Source organism: Corvus hawaiiensis, chromosome 2 (assembly GCF_020740725.1).
Source record: "Corvus hawaiiensis isolate bCorHaw1 chromosome 2, bCorHaw1.pri.cur, whole genome shotgun sequence".
In the NCBI taxonomy this organism is placed as follows: Eukaryota; Metazoa; Chordata; class Aves; order Passeriformes; family Corvidae; genus Corvus; species Corvus hawaiiensis.
In genome coordinates, this window is record NC_063214.1 from 19947515 (window position 1) to 19959140 (window position 11626).

At 55.3% G+C, this 11626-nt stretch overlaps 1 protein-coding gene across 1 annotated transcript; it reads left to right on the top strand.

The window, feature by feature from the left end:
- The first annotated feature begins 4005 nt into the window (after nucleotides 1-4005).
- On the top strand, nucleotides 4006-8473 carry LAMTOR1 (late endosomal/lysosomal adaptor, MAPK and MTOR activator 1). Its single transcript, XM_048295546.1, has 5 exons — nucleotides 4006-4161; nucleotides 5889-6034; nucleotides 6998-7075; nucleotides 7466-7592; nucleotides 7883-8473. Exons 1-5 carry the CDS (start codon nucleotides 4120-4122, stop codon nucleotides 7973-7975), a joined length of 486 nt encoding a protein of 161 aa, XP_048151503.1. The 5' UTR covers nucleotides 4006-4119; the 3' UTR covers nucleotides 7976-8473.
- The last annotated feature ends 3153 nt before the right edge of the window (nucleotides 8474-11626 follow it).

An 11626-nucleotide genomic window follows, 5' to 3' on the forward strand; every position in this document is an offset into this window, starting at 1 on the left:
TGGCTATGCTGTGCACCCCCTGGAAGTACCTCTCCCTGGGCTCCAGTGCTGCTGGGCCTGCAGGGCTGGGGCACCCCAGGATGCTGTGGGGGTCCCTGTGCCAGGGCTGGGGAGTGCTGGGAACCCATCCGCTGGAGTCCTGATATTTGGGTTGGCAGGGCTGGCATCTCAGGGGGTTGGGCTGCTCTGAGGGGCACCGTACAGCACAACCCCTTACACCCCCCTTGGTCCAGCTTTTCTGCTCCCACCCCTCCATATCCTGCACCTCAGACCCTGCTTCCCACACCCTGCTCCCCACACCCTGAGCTGTTGGGGGTCCCCAGCCATGGCAACAGGATAGGGCAACGGGAGTGGCACCTACCTGTCCTCACACTCCAGGCAGGCAGCGGCAGGCAGTCCTGCGTGGAGCCCTGCTGCCACTCAATTATTGATGGTGTCACCTCAGCTGCAGCTGAGAGCTCCAGTTACCAGCTCAGTGGGGCTGCCAACGGAGACGGGGCCAGGCTGGGGCAGGGAGGTGGTCCTGGGCTGCAGAAAGGGGCCTGGGGCTGGGGTGCTGATACTGGAGCCTGGGGTACCAGTACTGGAGCTTGGGCCCCAATACTGGTGTGTAGTACTAGGAGCTGTGGTCCTGATACTGGAGCTGGAGTCCTGTCACTGTGCACTGAGAACACTGGGTACTGGAAACACTGGGTAACAGGAGCACAGGGAGTCAGGAGCACTGGGCACCGGGAGGACTGTGAGCCAGAATCAGTGGTCTTTGGGGACACTGTGGGGCCTGGGACCATGGGGGTATTGGGAGCACTGGGGGTGTGGAGGGTTGGGGCACTGGGATCTGTTGTGGTTTAGGAATGCTACTCCCCTGTTCAGTGCCCCCACCGAGACCCTGAAAACCATACCCATTCTCTCTCTCCCCCACTTTCCTCTCCCTCTTCCTACAGCAGCAGGATGGAGAGGAGAATTGGAGGCGCAAAAGGTAAAGACCTCAGGTTAAGATAAGAACAATTTACTGGATATAAGAAAACTAACAGTAACAGCAACAATACTAATGACAGGGGGTACAAGAAAAGAAACTATTCACATAGAAGACCCCCTTCCTGACAACAGACAATACCAGATGGCTCCCTCTGCCAATTTCCTTGACAATGAGTTGGTGTATGACAATGGTGTGCTCTGTACAAACTTGTGCCACAAGGATTGTGTCCACTGGACACCTGGTCCTACAGGGGACTGCTCATTATTTGAATCCCTACAGTAGATTCAACCCCCAGCACAGCTCATTCTCTCCAAGATACTGGGTACCTTGCTCCATGGTGTTCCACTTGTCTCGGTGCACTACTCGATCACCCTTGAGAGAATGCCTTTCCCTCGTGCTTGACCTGAGAGTTTCTGTCCTCTTCCCAATCCCCTTGTCAATATTCACATCCCAGCACAGGAATCCCAGCTGCTTGGCTTCACTACCATCCAGTTCCATATCAAGGGCTGGGATATCCCAGCACTGGAGCAGCCAGGTCACCAGGGGCTCATCTAACTGGCAGCTGAAACCTTTTCACACATCTTACAGCTCACCTGGGGACATGGATCAGGTGATTTTCTCTGGCCCTGCCTCCTCCTCCTGTTCTGAGGGTGCTGATTTTTCATCGCTCACTAACTGAACTGATCTTGTCTTGGATTCCCTCTTCTGTGCAGGGGTGACTGCTTCCAGCGTGGGTTGTTCACCAGATTCAGCTGCAGGTGGTGTGGCCACGGTGCCTGTTGCTCTGTTTCCTCCTCCTCCCCGAGGGTGCTCTCTACTGACCACCAATGTCCAATAAAGAGTAGCCAGGGCCCAACACACTGCAGTAAGCTACTCACCTCTGGAGTTGCCATAGCATACTCCTTGCAAATATTCTGGCACTTTATCAGGGTCCTGGAGTTGTTCAGGGGTGAACTCCCAAACCACTGGAGCAGAGAATTTCTCAAAAAATTGGCCAATTTTCTTGTACATTCCATGCCGCTCATGACTATTCCCCCTCACGACACGTCTCTGAATGGCCGCCTTGGAAATCTCTGCTCTGCCTCCAAACATGACTCTAAACAGTGTGGAGCGCACTGAGACATAGCAGACATCGCAACAAGAATGTGCTTTCCTTAACATCCGAAGGCAATTCAAAATTCTGAAAAGCTGTTGCAACAGGCCCAAAGGAGGAAAAGGGGGGAAAAAGGGGGAAAATCATCCTTCCCCCCTTCCTCCCACAGACTGGGTACAAGTATTAATGGACTCCCAAAGGTAGTGCTGAAGTAAGGGCAGCAGGAGAGCAGCACAGAATACACATCCCAAAGTACTCTCATTGCCCTTGATGTTATCATGTCATAAACTCATATCCACAGTACAGCAACAGAGCAATGCCGATCCCTGTCCCTGCTCTGTAAAAGGTCACCCTGAGGAGCACATACAGGAATACATCCAGGGTTAGGCACCATACCCACGTGAACGGACCAAGCAACATTGTGACCAGTGGCTCTGGACCTAATACAGCAAATGCTGAGATCAAGTTTGTTTCCAACCTACTCTGGACAGATCTATTGTTATCTCAATCCTCAGTGCCCCACACTGGGCGACAAATAAGGACAGTCATGGTTTAACCGCAGCCAGCAACCAAGCCCAATACATTCGCTTGCTCCCTCCCCATCAGCAAGATCAGGGAGAGAATTGGAAGAATAAAGCTGGAAAACCCGTGGGTTGTGATTGACATAGACAGATTAATAGGGAAAGCAAAGACCATGCACACAAGCAAAGCAAAACAAGGAATTAAGTCACCGCTTTGCATGGGCAGGCACCCCCCACTTTATATTCTGAGCACTGGAAGCACTGGGAACAGGGGGACACTGGGAACACTGGAGGTACCGAGAACAAAGGCGACATGGGGACCACTTGGAACTCTGGGAGCATGGGGAATGTGGGAACACTGGGAGCACTGGGAACACTGGGGACAGTGGGAGCACTAAGGGTGTAGTCCCAAAACAGGTTCTTCCCCCAGTGTGCAAGAAATGAGGTATTTGGTTATTTACAGTTGTGCACAGAGAGGGGGGTTGGGGAGCCAATCTACAAAGCCAGCACCACACCTATTGAAACTTTTCACTATTTATACATTTAGCAAACAAAACTATTTTTCATTGGCTGTGAGTTACCTAGTTCTGTCATTAATTAGTGTTCTACTTTCTATTGGTTATATGATTCCCATGCTTTGTATGTTAATTAGTCTGCATGCACAGTCTTTCTCCCCTTTTGTGTTGGTGGATCTCTTGGGTCAGTGCTTGTGAATCGGTGGTCCCAGTGCTAGAACTACCTGTCAACTGTCTGAGTTGATTTCAGCACAGTTACTGAGTTGATTTTGTTACTTTCCTACTTATCTTGGGAATTCTGCCAAATGGGAAGTTCTGCACCCTTTGTGTCCACTATCAGTAGCATAACCTTGGGCCCAGGCTTTGAAAATCTCCCCTGTGCAGAGATTGTTGAAGCATATGAGCCCTAAACCGTAACAAGGCAAATCTATTGACAACAAATTTATCCTTCAAACATCTGGACATCAGGAACATTGTCCCATTGGGACACTGGGAGCACTGGAGGACTGAGAACACTGGAGACATTGGGAACACTGGGACCACTGTGGCACAGGGAACTTGAGGGCACCAGGTACAGGGGGACACTATGAGCACTGGGGACACTGGAAGCACTGGGAGCACTGGTAACATGGGGAGTGTTGGGGGACTGTGAACTTGGGGGCATTGGAAACACTGGGAACACTGGAAGCACAGACAACGTGGGGCCCTAGGAACACGGTGTCTGAGCACGGGAGCGCGCCCGGAACACACGGGGAGCACTGGGGGGAGGGGGCGGTGCACTGGGAGCAGACACGTGACCGCGCGCTAGGCCGCGTGACGTAGCCCACGTGCGGGCACCGCCCCGTCCCACGTGACACCACGCGCGCCCCTGGCGGCGGGCGCGGCCGTGTGAGCGCGCGCGCGCGCGCGCGCGTGTGTGTGTGTGTGTGTTCCCCGCCGCTCACGTGACCGGGGTGACTCGGCGCTCACGTGACCGCGCGGCGGGGCCGTGCCGGAGCCGGGGCCGCGCTCGCCATGGGCTGCTGCTACAGCAGCGAGGCCGAAGCCTCCGACCAGGTGGGCCTGGCGCCGGGGGGACGCGAGGCCCGCGGCGGGGGCGGCGCTGGGAGGGACGCTCGGCCCCACTCCCGTCTCCCCCGGGGCTGCCCGGTCGCGGGGGGGGGGGGGGGGGGCAGGCGGCGCGTCCCCGGTGAGGCCTGGCCCTTCCCCGCTCCCGGGGCCCTCTGAGCGCCGCTCCCGCCTGTCGCCGCCTTCGTGTCACTCGTTCCTCGCGTGTCTCGCGCCGCCTCGTGTGGCCCCCTGGTGCCGCGTGGGGGCTGGAGGCGGGGGCTCGGGGATCGGCCCAGACCCTTCCCCCGTCCCGCTGCAGGTGTAAGTCCAAGGCCTCAAACGGCGCCGGCGGGAGCAGCGCCAGCTTTTCCTTCTTGGGACAGCCTGACTGCCGCGAAGCTCAGGGGCCAGGGCAGAACTGGGGCTGTCACCTGTCCCGCGAAACTTAATCCGCGGGTGCGGTGAGAGCTCGGCTGTGATAGCCCGTCCCCGGGGAGCCCAGCCGGCTCCCACTGTATCGTGAGAAAGGAAGGAGAAGGGCCTGGCCTAGAGTATCGCAGCAGCATTTCCCAGCAGGAGAAAGGGGAGAGGAAGTTTCTGGCTGGAGAGGAGCTGGAGATGCCACCGACGGCATGTGTGGAGGAGTGGCTGCACTCCCAGCCCACCATGGGTCACAGGTTGAGCGTCCTCTTGGGACAAGACAGACGTGGAAGGGCTTGAGCATGTCCAGAGAAGTGAACGGAGCTGGAGAAGGGGCTGGAGCACAGGGAGTAGCTGAGGGAACTGAGGGCCTCAGCCTGCAGAAAAAGAGGCTCAGGGATGACCTTCTTACTCTCCATAACTCCTTGACAGGAGGGTGCAGCCAGGTGGGGGGTCTGTCTCTGCTCCCAGGGAACAAGCAACAGGACATGAGGAAGGGGCTTCAGGTTGTGCCATGGATGGTTTAGGTCAGATATTCGGGAAAATTTCCCTAAAAGTGTTGTACAGCCCTGGCACAGGCTGCCCGGGGCAGTGTTGGAGTCCCCATCTGTGGAGGGATTTAAAAGCACCTGGAGGACCTGGGGCACAATTTGGTGGTGGGTTTGGCAGTGCTGGGAGAATGGTTGGGCTCAGAGGGCTTTTCCAATTTTACTGATTCTATGATCCTGTTCTCTTGCGTGTTTGTGCCCATGATCTCCCTATTGGGCTCTTCTCACAGCCCCTGCAGCACCATTCAGAAAAGCCAGAGGATTAAGGGCTGAGCTGCAGCTCTGCACCTCCTGGAGTGAGTGGGGAAACATGCCCTGTGACTCTGGGAACCCCCCACACCACGGTGTCCCTGGGCTGTGGCAGATGGGGCTCAGGTGAGCCCCCCACTGTTGCAGGGTGGGGTGTCTGTGGTGCCCAGTCAGGAGTGGAGCCACGGTAGATCGTCATTAGCTGCAGGGTTTTCATGCAGGTCGATGCTGGCTGCAGACTCCTGCCTGCAGGATTGGCCACTCCAAATGTGCTGCCCGATTTCAGCCACACTTGCTGTCCTTGTGGCTGGGGGGACTTCAGCTGGGAAAAAGCAAAAGAATTGGGTAAAGAGGTGCCTGGCCATTGCCCCAGCAGCGCTGAGGCTGTCCTGGGTTACACTGGGATGCACAGGGAGCCCTTCTGGCAGGTGGAGGGTGAGACTTGCCTCATTCCCTGGGGTTAGTGGTGCTGATGTGGGGAAGCTAGGGCTGATTTTCCTCTTGCCTTTCACTTAGGAGGAAGAGACAAAGCGGCTGCTGGAGCCGGCAGCCAGCCCACCCAACAAAGTGCTGAATGGAGCGGAGCAGAGCTACCACAACCTCCCGTCGGCACGCACCGATGAGCAGGCCATGCTGTCCTCCATCCTCGCCAAAACAGCCATGTAAGTCTCAGGCCGTGCCCATGGGGCAGGCAGCATGCCTCGGGGACCAGTGGTGACCCTGGATGTGGCATGCAGCTGGGGGGCTGCCTGGCTGTGGGCCCCGGTGATCAGCCATATGTGCTGAGGGCAAGGGAGGAGCTGTGGCAGAGCCCCCTGTGTCCCTCTGCCCTCAGACAGCCCCTTCCCTCAGCTTTGAGCCCCATGGGAATACAGATGTGAGGTGACCCCTCAGCTGCTGGGTTGGAAATAGGGGCAGGGTTTGGATAAGAAAGTGAGTCCATGGGGATGTGGAGAGGGTGGCTGGGGGGGCAGCAGCACTGTATCCCCTTCCAAGGAGGCTTTTCCTCAAATGCATAGGGGCAATGTGGGGAGAGGCCTGTGTCCAGCCTGGCTGGGAGGGCTTTGGGATGCTTGAAGGCCCCTCTGCTCCCTGCCTGGCATTGGGGAGCTACTGGCCACTCATGTGTGTCCAACATGCAGGGCCACAGCAGCTCTGAGTGCTACTTTGCTGTGGGGTGCACACAGTGGAGCTGTGGCAGGGCCCTGGGTAAGAGCCCAGTTCTTCTGTGAGCCCAGGGCTCGGTAGCGGGGCTCTCAGGACATCTGCCGAGTGCATTGTCCTCCCAGCAGTCCCTGCTTTTTTCCTCAGGTGGCTGCATGCCAAGGTCCCCAGAGCCCAGACCAGCCCCCAGCTTCCTGCAGATTCTGCCTGCCTCTGCCCCAGGGCAGCTGTGGGCAGACATTCCCTGGCATTTCCCTCCTGGAGAACAGCCACTCCAGCCTGGCACACTTGTGTCCAGCTGGCAGCATTCACTGGGCGAGTTTGGCCTTGAGATGTTTGTTTTGAGGTGCGGGTGGGTGCTGGATTTTGTCTGCCCTGGTCAGAGGATGCTCTGAGATGGGGAGGGAACTCAGGGGGAGCAATGAGCCTCCAGTGGGAGCCACTGTCTTGTGTCTCTGCAGCAACATCATCGACGTGTCGGCAGCAGATTCCCAGGGCATGGAGCAGCACGAGTACATGGACAGAGCCAGGCAGTACAGGTGGGACCTACGCTTCTCCCCTGGGGTGCCTGCAGTCCCTTCACAGCCATGTGTGTCCCTGGGCAGGTCCCTGGGGCCTTGGCCTGGCCTCAGCATGTAGTAGGGCTGTGGCGTCTTGGAGAGCAGGGTGCAGCCTGCTCAGGGAAGGCCCATGGCAGTGCAGGCAGCAGAGCCCAGGACAAAGGGTTCCTGTGTTCACCCAGCCCTTGGGGCAGATGGTGGGGGGCTGGATGTGACTGCTTCTGCTTGACAGGTTCCTGTGTTGGAGAGCTGGATGCTGGGAGTGCAGCACCACTGCTCTCCCTTTCTCCCCCTGGGGGTGCAGCACCCATCCTCTGGGTGTCCCCATGTCTTGGCATGGCACTGATGTTCTCTGCTCTCCCCTCACAGCACACGGCTGGCCATGCTCAGCAGCAACCTGACGCACTGGAAGAAGCTCCCACTGCTGCCGTCTCTGACTAACCAACCGCACCAAGTGCTTGCCAGTGACCCTGTCCCCTTCGCAGACCTGCAGCAGGTGAGCAGGGCTGGGGTGAGCCCTGGGCCCCTGCGATGCTCCCCAGAGACACATCCTTATCCTAGAGGAGCAGTGGTGCCCTGCTGGCTTGCCCAGAGCTCTGGCAGGACTTGTTAGAACTGAGGGCAAAGCCTAGGTCAGGTTTAAGGCCTTGTTAGAGCTGGGGGCAAAGCCCAGAACAGGCTTAGGGATTTGTTAGGGCTGGAGGTTAATCTCCTGCGATAGTTTATTTGGGATAACCAGGAGCTGCAGGAGCCATCGGTGACGCAGCCGTGTCCTTGTGCCCGCAGGTGTCCCGGATAGCTGCCTACGCCTTCAGTGCGCTCTCACAGATCCGTGTTGACGCCAAAGAAGAACTGGTTGTACAGTTTGGCATCCCCTGAGCCTGCCCCCACCACCTCTGCTCCACCGCTTTGGGTTGTTTTTGGTTTTTTCCCTATTTTTTTCTCTTTATATCCCTTCCCTCCCCACGGTGATGCCACAGAACTTGGACAGATACCCTGTTTCCTACTAAATGCCAAGGCGCCCATCATTGGCACATCGAGCCCACCTGCATTGCTTGAGGCTTTCTCCTCCTCATGGGTGGGTGGGTGTGCGTGGGGAGGAGGCTGTGTCAGCTGGACGCTGCCTTGCACAGGGATGAGCACAAAGGGAACAGCCGGTGCAAGAAGGCCCTGGTGTGGGTCAGCACTGTGTGCCAGGTCACCAGGATGGGTGGGCTGGAACCAGGCAGATGTGATGCTCTGTGTGGGGCCTGGTGGCTCCAACACCATCCCTTCTCATTTTTACATGTTTAGACCTTTATTTTGGTTTTTGTGTTGGTTTTTTTTTTTTAATTACTATTATTTTTTGCCACAGTAGATAAAGCCACGTTCATCCAGTGCCTGTCTCCACTGTTCTCCGTCGCACACAGCATGGACGTGATGGGGGAGCTGTGCCATGGTGGGGAGGGGTACACACATCTGTCTGTCCCTTGTCACCTCTTCCATCGTGTCCCACAGGGCCAAGAGGACAGGGGGACAGGGAATGTGTGATGACCCACCCTTAAGGGGAAGGAAGCACCTAAGATTTTGTAGCGGGTTTGGTTCTGTAACCAGGCGGAAACACCAATTTAGTGTAGTGGTTTGGTCCAAAATACTCATTACTGTTTACCTTCTGTGAGATAAGAATTAGGAGAAATGCAAAGCAGGCACCAACCTTGAAAGAATATAAAGAAGTTTATTAACAGACCTAAAAGAAGGAAAAAAAAAACTATACCACACCTTCAGAGCTCTTCTCCTCCCCCCACCTTCCTCCCTTCTCCCACTGACAATGTTCAAAGACAACCCTTAAGATGTTCAGTCTGTTTACCACTTCCATAATAACCTTGTTCAGTCCATTTAGAAAGAGAAGTCTCTTCTTGCTTGTGCTATGAAAACATTATCACAACGAGACAGCCGCCCACTTCCAAATATTGTTCAGTCCATTTAGGAAGAGGAGTCTCTCTGCTCGCATGTGAGTCCCTTCCCCCGACTTGCAGCTTTTCCCACAACTGCTTTCGAGGGTCCACTCTTGAAGTTTTTTGGGGTACAATTTTAAGCTTGAGCCATTCAGAAACAAAAGTTCTCTTCACCCATCTCTGGGAGCATTTCACCTCTAAGAACAGAGGCCCTTCTCCTTCCCTGGGAGCAAAGGGTCTTCCTCATCTTCATCTCTAGGACTATCTCTGGGAGCATCTCTAGGAACTGAGGTTTTCTCCTTTCCCATTTGGAGCAAAAGTCCTCATCTGGTCCATCTCTCCCTGTCCAAACTTCTCATGAAGTTACAGCTGCATCAGCATCTGCCTATCTCAGCGCAGGTGCTTTTGCTTACGAGTTGAACACTCCACCCCCCATATCTTCATGGAATTACAACGGGATACTCTGATATATCATAGCTTCACAACAGAATTTCAGCTTTAAGCATCTCCTCTTTCTCTTCCCTCAGGTTTTCAGCTCTTCACAGCAATAAAAGGGTTAATCTCATCTCAGCCTTGCAGCTGGAATGTGGCTTATCCCAGTGGAGAGTGGGGGGAGCTGGGCTGCTCTGGCTGCCCACAGCAGGGCTGTGGGGGGGTTCTGCGGGCGGAACCGGGCCCGTCAGTTCCAGGATGGCCGTGGCCCGGCCCGGCCTGGCCCAAGCAGGGCCTGGCCGGGCCCACTGGCCCCCACACGGGCCCCGCAGCCACCTGTCCCAGCGCCGGAAACGAGAGAGAGCTTGGGGGGGAGTTTGTCTATTCTTAAGTGTGGATCACAGAGGCGGTCACAATTTTAAGTGGCTTAAAGAATTGTCCATATTCTAACTGGCCAGCTGATAGGTTCTGTCAGGTCATAGAGAAAGCTGTAAGAAGAACATCACTTCCAAGACTTAGCTTGCTAACCTATGACAGATTTATAAATGCTTGTGGTTGGAAGGAATGTCAAAAGTCAGAGGGTTTGCAAATAATCAAGAGTTTTATTAGTAAATTACACACTTGGCATGGAAATTGCAGGGTACCTTTTTATGGATAGGTTTCCCCATCCTAAAGATGGATTTCTTGTTTTCTATGCAAATTAGCCATCATGCAGTCTGCTCTTTCAGGTCTTCCTGGAAATGGGTCGGAGGGGTTTGGGGGTCTTTGGTGGTCTTAATCCCACCCTATAGTCCATGCCCGCTTCCTGCCACTCATTCCTGTGCTTATGCTGTACTGTCTTGTGCTTATCAGCAGGAACTACAACAAGGATTTTTTTCCGGTGCTGGCCTATCTCACCTTGCCCCCCTTCTCCAGCCATATCTTGTTCTTTCTCATGGTGTGTTAATATCAACAATCCTTGTTTATTACCAACAGTCCTTGATTGGTTCAACAGCCATCCAGTATCTATATTTGAGACATACAAGTTAGCTCTCTTATATTCTGGGAATAGAATGCTCTGTGAGACTTTGGACTGCAGTTTATAGCATCATTAGAGAGTGGGCTTCAGTATGCATTAGCCCCTTATAAATGAGAGCTCAAATGGTCTCACGTTGGATTGCTGTCTAGAAGGTTGCAAGCGAGTGGGCTTTAGTCATAGTAATTTTCCATCCTGGCCATAATTTGAGTTGGTTGAAGGTTCAATAACAAAAATACTGTTTCACCTGGGTTGTTACTCAGGCAAGAAAAATGAGTTTCCAAGTTTGTTCATTAAAAAACAGATGCTTGTTAAACATCTGTTACTTCCTTGGAACAGATTATATCTGATAAGCTCAAAAGGGGCTTAGCCCAGATGCTGTTGGTGAAGGCGAAGGCCTAACAAGCATTTCGCAGGTCTTGATGGGGCCTGGGCAGTGGCGGGGGGATGCACCACCACAATCCAGTCCATGACTAAACTCAACTTCTCTGGGCCTCTACAGGATGAAATAGGGCTGTGGGTGTGGGGACAAGCCCAGGACCCCCCCAAGTGAAATGAGGCCCCACTAGTAGGTCAGGGCAGGTTTGGGGGCTGGTGAGGACCCCTGCCCAGCTGGCACTGCAGGGCAGAGTGGGGTGTCTGCATGTGACACACCTCCAGAGTCCCCCCCCTCCCCCATGTCCCCTGACTGACTGGCGGCTTCCATGTACTCCTTGCCCTGCATGTGGCCCCACACAACCCCTTCTACGAGCACCCAGGACCCCTCGTGTGTCTTCACCTCTGAGTGGGGGCCTGAGATTCACACTCCCACGCATCCCCGTGGTCCCATGTGTGTCACTATGCCTTCACGGGAGGCCCCTGTCTGTGTTCCCTTTGGGCCCAGGCAGCGCTATAACCCCCTTACACTAGGGCTTCCCTCGCTTGGATTCTTGCATGAGTTCCCCAGGAGCCCATGGCCCCGCGTGTGTCCCGGTGACCCGCAGAGCGCTCCCCTTACAGTCCCGCGTGTGTCCCGGTGACCCGCAGAGCGTTCCCCTTACAGTCCCACGTGTGTCCCGGACCCCCGCGTGTGTCCCGGCGACCCGCAGAGCGCTCCCCTTACAGTCCCACGTGTGTCCCGGACCCCCGCGTGTGTCCCGGCGACCCGCA